The sequence below is a fragment of the Crocodylus porosus genome, unplaced genomic scaffold (genome assembly GCF_001723895.1).
Source record: "Crocodylus porosus isolate Cpor-Errol unplaced genomic scaffold, CroPor_comp1, whole genome shotgun sequence".
NCBI classification, from domain to species: Eukaryota; Metazoa; Chordata; order Crocodylia; family Crocodylidae; genus Crocodylus; species Crocodylus porosus.
In genome coordinates this window covers 234,311,120-234,330,017 of record NW_017728886.1, presented here as the reverse complement: position 1 = coordinate 234,330,017, position 18,898 = coordinate 234,311,120, and the positions used below count along the sequence as shown (strand labels likewise).

General features: G+C 42.7%; 1 protein-coding gene across 1 annotated transcript in view; it reads right to left on the bottom strand.

Annotated features, from left to right (window-relative positions):
- The window catches only part of VPS13B (vacuolar protein sorting 13 homolog B), an 869,608-nt gene that overhangs the window by 37,586 nt on the left and 813,124 nt on the right, over window positions 1–18,898 (bottom strand). Inside the window, exons 43-50 of the mRNA XM_019545488.1 lie at window positions 12,476–12,631; window positions 9,852–10,115; window positions 5,307–5,390; window positions 4,952–5,127; window positions 4,346–4,516; window positions 2,404–2,605; window positions 1,085–1,273; window positions 516–662 (exon numbers count right to left, since the gene is read on the bottom strand). Of these exons, the coding sequence (XP_019401033.1) occupies window positions 516–662; window positions 1,085–1,273; window positions 2,404–2,605; window positions 4,346–4,516; window positions 4,952–5,127; window positions 5,307–5,390; window positions 9,852–10,115; window positions 12,476–12,631 (1,389 nt within the window). The remainder of the gene's footprint in view (window positions 1–515; window positions 663–1,084; window positions 1,274–2,403; window positions 2,606–4,345; window positions 4,517–4,951; window positions 5,128–5,306; window positions 5,391–9,851; window positions 10,116–12,475; window positions 12,632–18,898) is intronic.

Sequence of the window (18,898 nt, the reverse complement as noted above, 5' to 3'; positions counted from 1 at the left end):
ATTACAGTGCGCCAGAGCAGTCTTAATTAATTAATGTACTCCAGCAGCCCCGCAGCTCATGCGTCCAGTGTCCTCCCACTTCAAAATGGCAGCAGGGCATTTTAACTAAGGCTCTAAATGAGTTTTAACTAAGCAAGCTTTAGTTAAAGCATCCCCCCCCCGCCCTTTTGAAGTGCAGGATGTTGAATACACAAGACACTGTAGGTGCTTTAAATTACAGTGACTCTTGAAACCACTCTAATTAAAGTGCTCCAACCTCCTGAGCATGTGTAAAGATGCCCACGGAGACCAAGTCGAATGAATACTGCAAATGAAGAGATCTGTGTCTGTGCACAGATTTCCGACCGCAGTTAACAACTGTGGCTGAATTTGCTCTAGTTGCTTTGTTTTTAATTAAACATAATGTAACATTATTAACTTCTTAATTTCTTTTTTGCTCATTTTTGTCAGATGAATTTGAGATTTTATTCCTACCTATTTTGAAAACCAAACAAAAATAATATAAAATACTTTACCTCCTCTCCTGACCGAGGCCTTGAAACAGAAATCTGTGGTCTATAATTGAACTGGTATGATGTATTATTAATGATGGTTGTCTTGTCTTCAATCTGTAGAATTTGAATACTATGCTGAACCAGAGAAGAAATGCAGAATTCACACAACTGTAGGATAATTAAAAAAAAAGAGAGTGAAACACACAAATCTTTTTTATTGTGATGTAGTGAGAGAACCATAGCATTTCAGTCCAAAAACCTTGTTGAGACATGTATTTTATAACCTGATCTCCCTCAAATTTATAAGCATAATTATTCTTTATTGGTCAACATGTTTGGGAATTCACAAGTTTAATTTGTGTAATGCAATATTTTGCATTTTATGGATGAGTTGTACAGTATGTCCAGATGACCTAATTCTTTTAATTGCATTTGGTCCATTGTTTATCCTTCCATTGTGCTTTTGAACCTATTAAATTGATTTTGAGTGAAGGTTTTATGTTGTATCCATTTGATAGTTTTTATCTGCTGTAGGATTATTCTATTTTTTAAATGATAAAAGTTATAAATCATCACAATTTCTTCCTAACCTTTTGATGACCTGGGAAGGCACCAAGTTTTATTTCAGCTTCAACAAATCCTTCTTCATCCAATGTTACCACTTCTCCATTTTCTGTATCTTTCCATTTTGGAGAGGTCATGTTATGGACGAGTTTGATTGCCACTGACTTGTGCACAGTGTTTGTGCTTGCCCAGTAGATCCCAATTTGAAAAGCTTCCTGTAAATGAACACTCACCAGAGTTAGCACTTTCTAATAACTCTAACATTCTTGCTACAGTTAATAGTAGTTTTCAAGAGTCCATTTACCTATAACCAAATTCTTTTACCCGTGTGCAAGACTGACATTTTTCCTGTTTAATTTTATATTCTAGGTCTTATAAATGGTATGCTACTATATAAATGTGTCCACGGTTAAAAAAATAACAAATGGCAATGTTTAAATAACAGGTTGTCTACCTTGGATTGATGAAGTATTCTGGAGATGCACAAAATTAATCTAATTGTGTTTACATGCAGAGACGGGGTTGGGAATTGCAATAAGTGTGTGGCTAGACAAAAAGCATATCAAAGGGAAATCCAATTAAATCAATGTTGTTCAAATTCAAGAAACAGGTAAGCAATCATATTATCTCCTGCATTTCAAATCCATCTATAGACATAATCAACATGCCTAAAAGTATATAAACTCCACATGCTGCCAATGCCATGAAAAAATGTCCCTCTCAAAACTAATATTCTTTCCTGGATAGCAGCTATACTACTCAGGCCAACATAAATTCACAAAGGGCAAGCTAGACTATCAGGTAGTGTGCAGCTAGGATGAGGTGTTAGGTAGCCTTACTAAAACAAAGGGAAAATAGCTGTGCAATCTTCTACTCTGGTTAGAAACCATCACAGATTACTGGGACAGTGGTGCCAGATCTACCAGTACTAGTGATAGGTGATCAGCACCAAACAAGCAGTAGGGATAACAAGCAGAAAACTGAAGAAAGCAATCCAATTATGCATAATTACCAAAGTAGTTCAGGTAGTTGTTAAGATCTTCTCTCTACTCTCTTTCAAAGTACATACTTTCATAGCAACCCTACTAGCTATACTGTACTGAAATCCCAGCTTGTCAATCACTATATTGCATCCTACCCTGTTAATGTGCCTTTGTCTGTATCTATCCTATGATGCTCATTCAGTATGGCAGATTCCAGGTAATATTTATACCTATGACCCTAACTATGGTTCTGGTAAACTTAATGGCCAAAAAAGCGTGAACCATGTGAGTTGGTAAGCACCCCTGAATAAAGTTTGAACACTTAGAAAAGTTGTGCCTGTTCATTTGAACAGTATTGCTACCTGGAAGTTTGGAGGTACAATTATTTTCCCAGCAGGTATCTGTAGGACTATCTTCTCTCCTTCAAATAGCCAGAGGTCCCACTTGGACTGGTTTATAAGCAGAGCCCATGGCAGGAGTTCTATCAGCAAAGTTTTAACACATGGCTTCCACACGGATAGCTTCACGCGCATTGGGCTATCCCATTGAGTGAGCTGTTCATTACTGTTTGAAATAAGATACCAAGAGAGAGATAAAAGAAAATCATTACTATTGTGAAATAAATTGCTTTTAATCAATTTAGGCTCTTCAGAACATTGTTTATAATACCACTTTATAACCTACCATTCTGAAATAGACTGAGATACTGTCAGACAAATCTATACTGAAAGCCAATATGAACAACCCTCTCTGCAGGGTGTGGTTAAGGTGGTAGAACTCCAAAGAACTCTTGATTCAAGAGTTCTTAAACCTGGGGTTGGTGTGAACCCTTCAATGTAATACTGAGCAGCCTCTGAGCCAATCTAAATTATTTTCTGGCTGCAAGAGACTCAGTAGATGACTTCCAGAAACACTACTGATGTAATAACTAGTATTAAAACTTGCCTGATTTTAAAATAGATATACCCCCCCTTCTCCTTGATATCTAAAACCTGGCTACTCAGGGCTTTCTTACACTTTGAGCTGCTCAAATGTTGATCAGTGTTAATGCTACTTCGTGTTTGGATCAGTCGCACCTCCGGCTAAAAACTTTCTCTGACTGCCCCCCACCTGCACAACTGTGACTTGCCACTAGAGGGCTGCTGAGCAGGGGCCAGACTAGGAGCTATAGCTGTGAGTTGCTACTTGAGGGTTGGTGAGCCAAGACAGGCTTCTATCCCTGCTCTAGGTGGGGGGAGGGAGAGATGGGTTGAGAGGGCAGGACCATGAAGCTGCAAGGTGGGGCTTCCTTTCTGGGGCAGGGGAAGTAGCTCCCCAAAAAATGCTTTACCTCACCTCTCCCAGCCACCCTGGGAAGAACAACTAGCACCCCCACACCACAATCGCAATCCCAGTTTAATAAAACATGAGATTTTAGTTCAGCAAATAATTTTTTGCTGGGTCAGAACTGAAGCCATGTGGTCCTGAAGTCAGTGCCCTGAACTAGGAGGCCTTCAAATTATTTATGTGCTCCCTACCCAATATGATCGGTAAATTAGACAGTAGAGCACACTAGGGCTAAGGACAGAAGTTACACATAAACAAGTTTAAGTGATCAGAAACTGGTTTAAACCTGAAATGGAACAGAAGTTCAGTGCACATAAACCAGTTTCAAAATGCCTGAAACTGGTTTAAGATAAACCTGGCTGAGTGCAGTATCAGACTTAACTGATTTCGGTCAAATCGGTTTATGAAACTTCTGTCCCAGAAACCTTCTTGCTTCAAGTTAAATCACAGTCCCCCAGTATCCTCGCATGCTTTCCAGCCCTGGGCTGGACTGTGCTGTCTGCTTCAGAAAGCGGGGCTGGCACCACTCCTCTGCTCCCTAGCTGGAGTAGTGAGAGATGGCTGACAAGGGGGCTTGATATAAGACCCATTATAGTGCCATAGGTACTCAACAGTACTTAGCCCTGATGCTGGTTCTATTGGAAATGAACAAATTGTGGGTCTTATGCATGTTAAATAACATTGCTACACTTCAGTGTCTCAGCTGAGGAAGTGTAATATTTTTGTTGTTAAATTGGTGCTGAGGAAGTAGTAATGTAAGACCCATTATTTTAGCTATAAGAACTACGTATATAAGAACATTATTTACTTATAAGCATTTTAGCTATAAGAACATTTTCTATTGGTTTCTCCCATGCCTAGAAAAAGGAAATTAAATAACAGCAATAAATACAATATTATAGCTTTTAAGTTATTTTAATAAATACTTCTTCTTTTCCAAGACAATGCAGACTTAATGGAGAATATTTAGTATAGTACCTCTCTGAATCTTTTCTATTATATGGCCAAGCAAGCTGGGCAGTGCTATCTGCTCCATAGAATTCAGAAAGAATTTGATTCACATTGCCTCCTGGATGGGATTTAGTGGCTATCTGTTTGATAAGTGTTGTTGAGATGGGGACTGCACATTCTGATGGATCATCCTCTTCCCTGTCAAATGGAAAAAGAAACATAAATCATTTACAGTGCCAAAGTGAGGCTTGCATGCCACGTTGTGCAGTATCATAAGCATACACTGAAACCTGAATAATCTGGTTCAAAAAAATGTTTTTAATTAACCAGTGACATGAGCTGAAAAAGATTCACAAAACTTGGTAGTATATGGCACCACAGGGGTTTATGGTATATTCCTTCTCAAAATGCCAGAACTTGTATCTATAAGGAGTCAGATGTGGATGTACTGAGGATAACTGTGCCTGGTTTACAAATTCCTCTCCCAATTTTCAGGAGCATATGCAATTACCTGTTCTACACAATGCAAGATAAGGGAATATTCCTGGAAATATTGCACTGTCAATTAAATGACAAAATATTGTTTTTTTTCTATGCGGACAAAATCATATTCATGAAAAGCACAAATTATACCTAGCCTGAAATGTGAGATGATGAGTAAGATCAGGTTCTATATTCTGCAGTGATTTTTCCTGTCCTTTTCCTGGAATAATTTGCATTTCACTCAAGCCCAGGCTTCTTTTCTCCAAATGTATGATAATAGGATCTGGAAGATGGCTCCTCATGATAAAAAGAGGACTGAAAACAATCTACCAAGAAAAAACAAATAAAAAAGAACAGACAAACTTAATATTAACTCTATTCCTGCATCCAGCTGCTGAAACAAGCTGTTAATAAATCTTTGCCTGGGTCATTCTGACCTTAATTTATTTCAGAACATGAAAGGTCAGGGCCATTTAGACTTCTGAGAATGACAAAATGCACTTACTATTCGTTGCTGTACTTGAGAATTAGGCTCTAAAGTCAAAATTGTGCACCACACATGAATAATTGAACTGTTTGAAGATGGTACCTGTATAAAGGGAGATAGACAGTTGGCATTAAAAGTATTTCAGGGTTATAAAATTGAACATTTCATCATGTATCTTGGAATTTTGAGATAATGTAAGCCAATGGAGAAAGAGCACAGTTTAAGAGGAGAGGCAACATTGCTAATTGTTTAACAGAGGGTGCTAAACATGGGACATATTTAAGGTATATAATCCCATAAACTACTGACAGGGTTAGCCTAATCTATTCAGAAGCTATCCCCATCAGCCATCTCCTGATTGACTGATAAGAAAATGAAATTGAGTTTGGATGGGGAGAAAATGCCATTCCACTAGAATGTAAAGAAAAATCAGCCCAGGGGATCTTCTCCAAATTGTCAACTGTTACTGGAGACTACTTCCAACTGTAGAAGGAGAAAATAAGGATATGGGCACACAATCAAATTACCTTAAGGTAAGTGAGGTGTGAATACACAATAGCATTAGCTATTCCATGGTGCATGCCTGCCTCATGTGCATGCTTACCTCATGAAAAGTACAGGGCAGATCCCTCAATGAAATATCACAAAACGTATCCTCTAAAAAAGTTTTTGGTTTTGGTGGAAGGAGGAAGAATGAGGCTTTCAGTAACCACACCTTAAATTCACAGATGTTGTCGAAGGGCTCCTGAAATACAAGAGGCCACCATGCCTCCATATATGTGCCTTCACTGAGAAACAAGTATAGGAAATCATCTCTCAAATAGTTGGGAGAGGCATGAGAATCATGTCATAACAAGCCAATCACCAAATCTTTGCTCATTTGTTGGACTGCAAATAACTGACTACTTTCAGCAAAATAACACAATCTACCGTTTCTGCTTCTATTTAATCTACTGTCAAATTGCTTCTATTTAAGAACAGTCTCCTGAAAGAGTTCTTCATTATGAAACAAAATGCTTCTTTTGAATACAATATATAATTCTGTTGGAATTAAGGCTGGGATTTTTAAACCACTACAGTAAAATCAGGGTGAGGTTCATGGGGTTAGTTTCTACAGCCCTCACAAGGATGAGGGTTTGTGAACCAACTGGAAATAATATAGGCTAAGGACAGATATTCAAAAAGCCAGAGCCTGAACTGGTTCAACCTTTGCAGATTAGTCTAACTTGGCTAGGGTGAATCAGCTTGTAATAGCACAGCCATGCAGGCACATGCCTGCAGTTGCTCAGGCCAGGAGCTTGGGATGCTAGAGCATGTCCTCAGCCACAGGGAAGCTGTACTGGGGGGAGGCGAACAGCCAATCTGGCTGAATTGGCCAGAAGGGGTTTCATTCCCCACTCCCTGTCCCACCAGCGGGGACCTGAGCTAGGTGTGCCAGGCATGCCCCCCTTGTTGACACAGAGGGGCAGGGAGGGGGGTTATTCTCCCTTCTACCCCCCACTACCTCCAGGGCACTGCAACCAGGTCTGCCTACCCCAACTGCCACTGAGTGGCAGCATAAGCCTCCTCCTGTCCAGTCTGCTGGATGCTGGAGGCAGGGGGAATAATCCTGGTCCCTGCCCCCCACATGGGGCCATACTGGCTGGTGTCTGGCCCCCAGGTGGGGACTGGTTGGGGAGCAGGCTTCCCAGACCAGCTTGGAGGTGGTGCCTGCCACACCCCTGCCCTATGGAGCACCCAGGGATGCAGCCTAACAAACAGCTGCAGGCTGGCTGGGGTGGAGGGCTGCTCTGCCCCTCTCATCTGCAGCTTCTGCTGCCACCGCCATGCCACACCGCTGGGGTGGGGGGCAGGAAATTTCTGACCCATGTGTGGAGCTCCATCAGCAGCCCCCAGATGGCCTTGGAAGATGCCCAGGCGGACGGGTTCAGTCCAGGGGCTACAGTCAGAGCTCCATGTGCTGGGCACAGGGCACAGGTCACAGGGCTGACGATCCCCTGCCGCCACCTCTCTGAGTGGCTCAGGAGTGGCAGGAATGGGAAGGGGAGTCATTGCAGCAGGCAAGGGAAGCCAGCTTGGCCCGGAAGGGGTTTTCCCCCCTCACCTCCAACTGTGGAGTGGGTGGAGGCACTGGTGGGCCCAGAGCCTGGTATCCACACACCTTGGGGGCTGGCTGCAGCCCCATGAGCCCATGTGGCACCTCCAAGCCAGCTCAGCTAGCAGCCACTGGTCCAGTACTGGGGCAAGCCGAGCTGTGCTCACTGACATGGCTCAACGTCCCTGTCACTGAGCTGCAGCTGCCGGGGGTGGTCCCACCCCTGTGGCCTGGCCTGGCCAGACTGTGTTGCTGCCACCTCGGCTTGGGCTGAGCGAGGCCCAGTCCAGGCTGTGGAGGTGGGGCCACCACCAGCAGCCGTGGGTCCATTACAGCTGCTCCCCGCACCCTGGCTGAGCTGGGCCAACCTGGGGAGCACTGAACAGAGCCTCCCACTGCCCCTCCGCCATGGGGCGGGAAGAGGACGCTCTATTCAGTGATAGGGGGGTACTTCTCCCCCTGTTCTTTCCCTCACCCCCATACAGTAGGGGGCTTTGTGTGGCACTCCCCAGTCTGACCTGGGTCAGATAGGACATGGGGAGCAGCTGTGACAGAGCTATCACTGCTGGGGGGTGGTCCCACCCTTGTGGCTTGGACCGACCTCGCTCAGCCCCGGCTGAGGCAGCTGCATGGTCTGACCAGGCCAGCTGTGGGGGCAGGCCGCCAGCACAGAACAGAGTCCCAGCATGGCCCTGTTAAGGTGGCAGGAAGAAGGGTTAATTCTTCCCTCTGTCTAATTCTTTCCTCTGTCCCTTCTGCCCTGCAGCCAGGGTCTGCCAGCCACAGGAGCCACTGCTGCAGCCCCATCCCCTCTGCTCCCTGGCAAACAGGCAGACCCTGGCTGCAGTGGGGGAGGGGAGCAAGGAGGCAAGAATTAACCCCTTTCCTGCCCACTTAGCTTTAATGGAGCCATGCCCACTATTGCCTCTGCTAGGGCTGGTCCCTGCTCTGGCTAGAGAGCAGAGGGGTGGGGTCAGCCCCGTGGCTGGAGCAGATAGCCCCGCCCAGCCCAGAGAGTATGCCAGGATGCCGGAGGAGTCTTGTTTAACTTAAATCAGAAAGGGGTCTGGGAAAGACAAGGCATACACTGGTTTGAGCCAAATCAGTTAAGTCTGATACTACATTCAACCAAATCTATCTCAAACCAGTTTTGGCCATTTTGAAACTGGTTTATGTGTACTGAGGCTAGGGCAGGCATTCAAAAAGCCTGAGCCTGAATTGATTCAATTTTTGCAGGTTAGTCTAACCTGGCTAGGCTGAACAGCTTTGTAAGCAGACAGACATTGTTTCTGGACTGAGAAAATTCAGGCACATGCCTGGAGTGGCTCAGGCTAGAAGCCAAGGGATGCTAGAGCAGCACTCCCTTCCCTTCAAACTGCTGAGTTAAGGGGGACATGGCCAGGCCCCAGCAGGAACTCTGATTAGGAAGGACTGCTTGCACCATCCCAGGCTTTTCCCTGTTGGCTGCTCAAGGGGTGGGAGCATTGCCAGACTCCAGCCCCCCACTAGCACTCTGAGGTAAGAGGTGTGTGCAGTGCATGCATCTGTTGATGATATGGAGCTTTTCAATCTCCCTCTCCTTGATTCTTTATACTGTCTGCAGCAAACTGACAAGCAAGCAAACCACCAGGGAGCTGATAACAGTGTTTATCCTCCCATTAGCAAAACAACAGCCTCTCTCCATGAATTCAAACTCTTCTTAAATAGCTTGCCAGCTGACCTGTTGATTAGCTCCAAAAAGCCTTAAACCATCACTGTTCTGTCTACTTGTACCAGTGAAATTGGAGACATACACACACAGACAACTCTCAACATTAGCTAGCATACCACATGCCTAGGGTCCGTGGGGCTGGGGTCTGTGCTGTGTGAGTTGGGAGGGAGGCGGGGATGTATCCTTGCTTCAGCAGCAAGTAGCAAGGGGCAGGTAAGGCAGGGGGAAGCCAGGCAGACCCTGCGTGCCTGCCGTCTTTGCCAGAGCTCCAGCCAGGGAGCAGATGGGAAGGGCCAGCTCTGCTGTGGAGCAGAGTGCCCCAGCCAGCCCAGAGAGCATGCTGAGATGCTGGGGGAGTCTGGTTTAATTTAAACCAGCAAGGAGCCAAATCAGTTAAGTCTGATACTACATTCAATCAGGTTTATCTCAAACTGGTTTCAGCCATTTTCTTACTGGTTTTTGTGCACTGGACATCTATTCTATTACAGGTTTAAACCAGTTTCTGATCACTTAACTGGTTTGTGTGTAATGTCTGTCCCTAGCCATATAGTCTCAACAACAACTGTACGGGACTGCAGCTGTATTCCAGCTGAATGGAAAAGTGCCTCCTTAGAAGTAAAAGGACTGCATAGCTCATCCTTTACTCAGTGACCTGCTACTGTGAATTAAGCAGGTTCTACAGTATCGAGGATCTATATGGCTAACACTCATGGACATTTTTAAACAGCATATTTAAACATCTATGTTCACTTCTTACCTGGATAACAATGCTATGTTCTGTTTGTTTAGAACCAAGACATACATCTCTTGACCAGTCTTCATCTCCTTTAGCTTTCACACTTAACTCTGTCAGCTCACTGTTTTCTAAAATGTAGGAAGGTAGCTTCTGTTTGGCTGCAAGGCAGTCAATATGTTCTTTCACAACTGCTTGTCCATCCTGACCAATGTAGTGCTGAACCATTTTAAGTTCAATGCTTTCAGACAGGTAACTACAGACTATTTGTCTTCCACAGATTATGATCTAAAATGCAAAAACAGACAACTTGCACAGAACCAGTTTATAGAAAGGGAAAAAAAAACTTATTCTCAATGGCACCCTTCAAAGAACTAATTTTTTAAACATGTTAAGTATTGCCTTACTCTTAAATGTTCTTGGATAATATTATATCAGGGGTGGCAAATATACAATCCATGGGCTAGTTCTTGCACATGGAGCTATATAATTCAGCCTATGGGTCTCTGGATTGACCCCATGTTCTGGCCCAAACCCTGCCCACTACATGCAGCCCACACCCTGGATTTGCATGCAGTGCCAAGTTCAACCCTTGCACTGTGGACAGTGCATAGCTTGTGCCAGCCCCAGGGCCCATGTGCACAGTGAGGTCTGGGGTAGTACATGCTCCGCGTGGAGTGTGGGACTGATTTAAGGCAGGATTGTTGCTCCATTGCAGTGACTTGGTCAGGAGGGAGCTGCATAAAGTGCATGCTCCATACTAGTTCACCATGTTGTGTGAAGTACACAACTAGTTCAGCCCTACCTGCTATGGACAACATGCACCACACCTCCAGGGCTTTTTGGGTATGGGCTGAACTCAGCACTGCATGTGGCAAAGTGGGTCCAGTGCATGGGCTGCATGCAGTGCCTTGGACTAGCCCTTTGTGCTGTCTATACTGCTAGGTCATGCTTGCATGTTGCAGGCAGAACACAGTCCCTGGGATTGGCATGTTCTTTGTGCCAATCTGGCACAAGCTAGATCTGGCTCTGCAGGCTGGAGGAGAGTAGTGGGGGGTCCTGGTCTGGCCCACAGACTGGCTCAGGAATGTTCATCCAGCCCATGAGGCTGGATGAGTTTGACACTCCTGTTTCAAAAGAAGTTTTATACTGAAAGAAATAAGCATTTTTCCCTGAGCATTTCAGAAAGTGGTGTGTGTAGAGTGAGTGCTTTAGATATTCTAGCTAATTTATGCAGAAAAATACTGTTGTGACTGGCCATATAACGGAAAATTTCAAAGAAACACAGACTTTAAGATGCCCCCAAAAATGCAAAAATAATATGAGTTTGAAATGAACAGTGTCTAAAAATTAAAAAATGGCCTGTATAGTGTTAGGTATATAGGGTTCACATACATTGAACTTTACAGTTTGGGGAATTATTTGTTGTGGTTATAACTCTGTCCTTGCTTTCCCCTGATGTCTCAATATATTGCAATACTCTTAGTATGTGGTGTCATCACTATAGAATTCTAGTACCCCTTGGATGCAAACAAAAATACTTTTCAAGGGACATACTGAAACTACATATCCTAATAGTTACCTAGAATTCACTGTATAAACAATCAAGTCTTTGCAGCATGTTTATAGTTTTAAAGCTTACCATTCAATTCCAAACCCCATATGAACACTGCAATACGCTTTCAGAATAAAAACGAAAGCTCACAGGCTATGAGGACATCTGTAAGCTTACAAGCTAAAGCGGCATTGACACTGTACATTTTAAACACATCTATCTAAAAATTGACCAAATAATTTATTGTTTTCTGAAAAAATAAATTACATTTGACAAGAAACTATGTTTGGCTTCTGCACTGCTTTAAGGATACAATGCAGCATTATGTCAATAACCATACCTACATAAAGATGTTACTATGGTGTTATCTTGGTTCGCTTTTCATCATTAAGAGTGCACCTCGCAGCTGTTACTCTTCCAGCAAAGACATCAGAGCTCCCAATGGAGCCAGGGAAAACTGCTCTGTGATCAGATGAATTGCTGTTGAGCAACACAGGGTGCTCTCCCACATCTATGAGCTGAATGTGTTATGTCCACCACATGCTCTGGCTCCTGCCAATTTATGCAGAGCTATTATAATATTATTACAGAAACTGGTTTTAACACCTGATGGCAAAAGTCAGGGCACAGTAGCTCATTTCCAAATTGTTATTTGGTTAAGTTCTTTTTTTCCCTTCTTTTATCTGAATAAGGACCTGACTCACTCTCTCTTATAAAAGCATGAGCAATGCCTTTTCAAAAACAAAAACCATTTCTGCTTTTCAAAAGCACAAAAATGTGCCAGAAACTTTATAACTTCGCACTGTTAGAAATCATAAAACACGCAAAGGGATGTTTTACAAAATGCATAAAAAATGTGCTGAGAATTGAGGTTTTTTTGTGCCAAGATTCATACTAGAGTGAATTCTTATAGCAAAGTTATAAAAACTCCTGAAAGTGTGTCTTTAAGTCCTGCTAGGCTCATTATAAAATGGACGCTGCTGTCATTAAAAAGAAAAACTAAAATTGATCATGCACTATTTATGTAAAAATCACAATCTAAATTACTCAGATTAGAAATTATTCTCTTTTGAGTGCCTCTAAGTACACTTACTTGTTTCTGCACTCCACTGAGCTGCTGAACCTTGATGATGAGTGAAGCTGTCCTGCCCTTGTACTGAATGGTTCTGATAAAGGTCCCTGCATTGTCCACACAGAATGGTTCAGACCACCGCCAGTTTCCCCAGCCTTCAATGCAGATGTGCAACAGCTGGAAAGAAAACAATCATTCCTTTAATTCACAACTGAGGGGGGGAAGTCTCATACTAGAATGGAAGTTCCAATGCTAGGAAATCCTTCCTTAGAAATGCCAATGGCAAACATATTATGCTTGAATAATTCACCCATTTCTAGATTTGTTAACAATATAAAAAGCAGAAGTAATACTCTGTCTGATTGCACTACAGAACTATCAAAATATATTTTTATATGATATACAGTGTATAATGATCTCAAACACTAAAGATCTAGCATGAAAATCTTTAAAACTAAACAACACACTAAAGAGCAGGGTACAAGAAACTGATTTAGAAATGCACTTCCTTTGTTATTAGCAGGTCCGCAATTCAGATGCAGAACATTTTTCCCTTGAAGTTATTAGTTGCAACCCTCTTTTCCTCTATCTTCCTTTCTCCCCAAAACAAAGCAAATCTGTATGTCTGCAATTTGTGCTCATAAATGTATTAAATGAATACACATTTAAATACAGTACTTAACAATGAGAGACATCTTACTTCTTGTCATAACTTTTGTTTAAGGTACTGTCTTGTGCACATAAAGAGAAATTTCACTGCAACACTATATCATTATAAATATATTGTTCCACCAATGAGAACCTGTATGACCACACTTATTCTGAATGCCTTTTTCCAGTTTTACTTCAGTCAGTTCCAAAGTTTTCTATATTTTCATCCATTATTCACAAGATATGACAGAAGAGACTAGGTGGCTGGGTTCAAGCCTACATTTCTTGTATGAAACATTTTGGGACAGTGCAGGAGCACAGTGTAAGCAGGCTTTACTGTAAATAATTATTGTAAATAGTTCCCTAAGTTGATATCTATATGCCCTTTTCACTTCAGGGGAAGATGGCAGTCTGGGACTGGCAGCAGGGCCCAGACACTGCCCCTTGATTGGATTCTCGTGATTATATGTTTTATTGTTCTGGGTGAGTGTTGTCATCATGTTACTACAGTATTGTAACTGTTTTCTTGCAAGCATGTCTGACTGGGCCTCAGGAACAAGGTTCTGAGAGAGCTGGGCAGAGAAAGAACATCCCACAGCAGAACTGGGAGAAGGTCCCAGGATGGACAGGGAAAAAGTCCCAAGGTGGACAGGGAATAAAGAAATGGTCCCAGGGAGGACTGAGTAAAGGCCAAGTGAGGACAGCGGCAACTGAAATGGCCCAATACAGCCTGTTTTGGAGCAGATATTGTGCTGTTTGGGACCCCTCCTCTTTAAAGAAGAAAGAGGAGGTGACAGAGGAGCTCACAGGTGGGGGTGCTATGGATCACTGGGAAGCCAGGGTCTGGGAAGCACCAGGGTCTCAAAGCAGAGCGTTGCCCATCAAGAAGCTACAACAGGGCTGGCTTCAGGGTCTCCTTCAGGAGAGGAGGACCAAATAAGGCTGCTTTTTGGAGGAGTCCCAAGGAAGAGCTTTCCCATTCACCTCAAAAGGGGTGTTTGATCCTATCCCTAGCCCGCAGAGGAGTAAGCCAGGGTTAATAACTGATTACAGCTCCATTTCAGTCAAAGATGCTGCATCAATTTATACCAACTGAGGATCTACCTGCTTAGCTCTAAATATTTTGCTATGCAAAACTAAGAACCTATATTGATATAGATGGGATCAAAACAATAAAAATTCTGGGTAAAATTCATTTCTTACAAAGGGCCAAAACACTTGATATGTATAGACCATGTGGGAACCCTCTGTTCCAGCCTGAATTTTACTCTGTATTTGGGCATCTGTCATTAATTAGTTTAATTAACTGGAAACAGGATCAAGCAGACACTATGATTACTACACTAATTAAAAATAGAAGTTGTGAGTATTAAGTCTTGCATGTTTTTTAAAAAAATAAAAGGAGATAGTGAGTCTATAGGGTCAAGGGTGATGGGCCGAGTGTCTGGATATTATGCTTTTCCTGTGTTTTTAAGAAGCAGTCACTTCTAGGACTTTACAACTTAGGAGCCTGTTTGCAATTTGTGGTGTTCTCAGCACAAGATTACACACAAAACAAAAATTTTCAAAAGCCACAGTGGGTGGCTTTGGAATTGCTCGAGTGATGACTGTTGCACCCATATTCATATTCAAATTACTTTATGTTAGAAATAGGCTTAATGGTTAACATTTTTACACACACACACACACACACACACACACACACACACACGCAAGTATCTTCAGGAAAAGTGTGCTTTATGGCACAAAAGCTCTAACAGTGTGATGTTTAAATATTAGTTACACAAAAAGGAAAACAACTGGAGTGGCTGGAACCATTTCAGTTTCTTATGGCAGCAGCTGGGAAGACAGCTCAGCACATATGAAAATTAAAAGAAACAAGAAAGCTGTTTACTTTGGAGAGACTAGGCACTGGACATGACAAGAAAATAATGAGATACTAGGGGGTCAGTCCCAGCTACAATGTATTCAAAATACTCAGCAAGCCAAAAATAGATGTCACATATAAAGAAGTAATTGACAATTAGCATTTGCATATAACCTCAAATCCAGAATGGCTCCCACCCTGTTTAAACAGCTTGTTCACTCGCTGAATGTTGCTATCATCTTGCATGTAGTTGTCATTAGTTCTCAAAATGTTGACTTAGTAACCTTTGCATCGCAAGGATTTACTGTACATGCATTTAATTACAGTTCACAAAAAGATTAAGAGAACACATTGGTATAATATCCTAGTAATTACTTTAGACATTTGTTCCTCTCAAAACATATAAAATATCTGGGAATATTATGGACAACATGTAGCAACTTGCATATTTTATTTTAATTTTACCGAACATATTTGTACTCATGGCTTATTAATAGCCTGAATGACTTATGTTTACTTTAAAACCCTGTAGTTGTCTCTAAACTTTCAAATACAATCCATCTAGAAATATTTTTATTGTATTTATTAAGATGGGTATGTACATACCATTGATTTATTTTCTGTATTTTCTCTCTATTAGGGAATAGGTTGTTTTGACTGAACTATACTGGTTTATACTGTAGCCACAGCCAGCATGCCTCCCATCTGTGGGAGCTCAGAATTGCTGAAAGGGGCTCTCCGTGCAGAGCAGGAGGCATCTGCAGGCCATTTCAAAGTGATCACCTTTATATTTAACAGTCACACCCAAAACAAAGGAAGGTGCCTCTTGTGCATAAATACAGGCTATATCAGCTTTAACGAGATACTCCCATGCACACAGTCAATGTTCCTACATCCATGCTGGGATTCCTACATCATAAACACAACATTCCTACATCCACCTGGCTGGGGTCATCTGATCCCAGCACCTGTTCCTGCCCAGGGCAGGGGGTTGGGCTCGATGATCTAATAGGTCCCTTCCGAAAAATCTAAAATCTATTACTGGCTGATTCTCTGGAAGTGAATGAAACTGGCACTGGGTAAACAGAGTAAGATGAAGGGGACTGGCACTGGGCTAAAGGAACAGAGAAAGCAGCATTCTTCCTCCACATCAGTGCCATGCCAGAAGAATAAATTGACGTAAGGAAGGTGAAACCACATATCAAAACTCTATGGACATTATTCTGTTTTCACTGAAATCTTAAAAGATGAGGCTCCAAGGGCTCCCTCTCCAACCTGCCTGAAACTTTCTTCTCTTTACCTATTTTTTTTTCTCCTCCAGTTTACGTTTGTTCACGTTTTCAGTGAGTAATGAAAGAGATGCATAAGAATGGGTAGTGTCACCTGATAAGGCACAGAGGTTTTGCCCTAATACTTCCAGATATGTAACTATGCACATTTTATACATGTAATCCAGGGACTTCAAGATTTTTAATCTTGACTTCTGTATGGTTTACCGAATTGACCAAGTTAAACTCTTTCTTCCTATTACTCTGGTTAACTGGCATGAGTGGGGTAAGGGGCGAGCGAGGTGTCTAAAAATGCTGGTTATCTGAGACAGGGGTTTTCAACCTTTTTGAAAACGCTTGGGGAGCAGGGGGCAGGTGGGGGTGGCGCTGGCTGCACGTGGAGCAGCAGCAGTACAGGGTGGTGGGTGGTGGTGGCTGCTGCCGCGTGCGACTGCTTCCTCCCGCATCCATCTGGGTGGAAATTCTGGTTAATAGAGTATTCCGGATAGTAAAATGCTGGCATTTATGTTAACTAACTAAACTTGCTTTTGAAAGATATCTTGGTTCACTGTCTGTGAACAGTGGAGGAGAGCTGTGCATTGGAACTTCAAGGAAAAGGAATTTTTATTGAAAAACTAAAGCAAGAGGAAGGTTGCCATCTTTCTTTTCCATGTTTTACAACACCCAGCTCACTGACTGTAAAACCATAATAATAATAGCAAAGCAAGCAGTGAACAAAGAAACATGGCAGTCAGAAATAATTTGAAGTTTTAATCTGACCTAGATTTCTTCTTTTATTTGTAATTGTACATGTGGCTATCCTGTCCACCACCACTGATGGTGCAAACCACCAAAACAGAGATGGGGAGAAAAGAAGCCATGGGCCTATCTCCTTCAAATTTCTCAGTTGAGTGTCTGCAGATCTTTCCCAAGCAAGGGTGGTTTCACCCAGATACTCTTTTTCTTACGTCTTGTGGAACACCAAGAGGCATTGTGTGTCTCCACGCTGCCTACAAAGTAGTCCCATACATCACTAGTACAATTTAGCTTAAATGTTCTAGACCAGAAGAGCATTGGGAGCAAGAAATAGTAACAAACTTATGATGATCCACAATTATGATAATCCACATATTTCATGGACAATAAAAATCCTTATCTATTCAAAATATTATTTGGAAAGCCAATTACACATAATTTAGTTAAATCATCAAACTGGCATGTGGAGTCCCAAGGGGAACTGACAATACATTTCACACTACTTAAAAGTGTAAAAATAAAATAAAGCTTTATTTTGCCCGCTGTTGCTCTGTAAGTGGCCGGGGGAAGATTAAATTAAGTACCAAAGGTTGTTCAGAGAATCTGTAACATCCCTAAACAATTAAGCAGAAAAATTTCCAGATAATGACTGATGTTTCAAGTCACAATTTCTATTTGAACCCACAAGAGTACTGTATATCCTCTTACACTTTATGGAACATAATCTAATACCTGAAAGAATGGCAATTTGGAAATCAATAATGATGAATTATTATCCTGTTGAAGAAGAAGCATGAATTGATTTTTGAATTTAGTTTTTTCTTTTCTGTGGGGAAGGAGGATGATGGTCTAAATGAAAGTCTATCCAAATCTATAATCACTTTTTAAAAAAATTCAAGAAAAGAACTGTTTTGGACACACTATTTTAAAAGAACAAAAGGAAAGTAGCTCCAAATTAATTCTGGTGTTAAATAAATTAAAAGAAATAAATGAACTGCTAACCTGTCTAACAATTAAAGTTCAATATTCAATGCTGCCATGTGAATTAGAAGACTTCAAGGTCCAACCCATTCTTTTGATTGCCACAGCTAAAAATCAGGATTTGTCATTATCCTTGATTGTCTAGATCAGGACTGTCCAACTTCTAAACAGTTGGGGGCTGCACCAATGGGGGCTGCAGTAGTGCAAGCCTTAGACCCTCCAGGCCACATGGTCCCCCACCCCCCACACCACTCTACCATATATAGAGATAGCCACTGAATACCACTTATGGATCCCCCTTCCCCCGCCACATACAGAGCTACACTGAGCATGTGGGGCAGCCTTTGCACCACTGGGACAGCTGGCTACCAGGCCTGTGTGAAGTGGCAAGTATTCGCTTCGGATTCAGACGATTCAGAGAGACAGTGATTCAATTGAGATTCAAATCACTGTCCCAGTTTGACTTGGTTGAATTGGATCTGAAGATTCATCACCCCTTTGGTGATTCAGCCATAGACTAAACAGGCAGTAGTCCTCCCCACGCTGGACACAGCTGCCTCCAGCTGGTAAGTCTGTTGTGGTGGGTAGAGGGGGGAGGAAGGGGTGTGGGAGAGGGACGGATTGGGCCTGGGGCTGGGACTAGTTGCCCAGCTGAGGCAGGGGGCGTGGGACGCAGGGAGGGGGTGGAGGATGTGGGTGCGGCAGTGCTTGAAGCAGGGGCTATACCCTGCTGCCGCTTGCTCAGCTGGGGCGGGGAAGGGGGTGGGATTCGGGCATGGCAATGCTTGGAGCGGGGGCTATGCCCTGCCACCGCTTGCCCAGCTGCAGTGTGGGGGAGGGAGGCATGATGCAGGCATGGCTTGCTCCAGGTGGAAGGGGGCAAGCAGCAGCAGGGCATAGACCGCTGCTTGCCCAACCAGG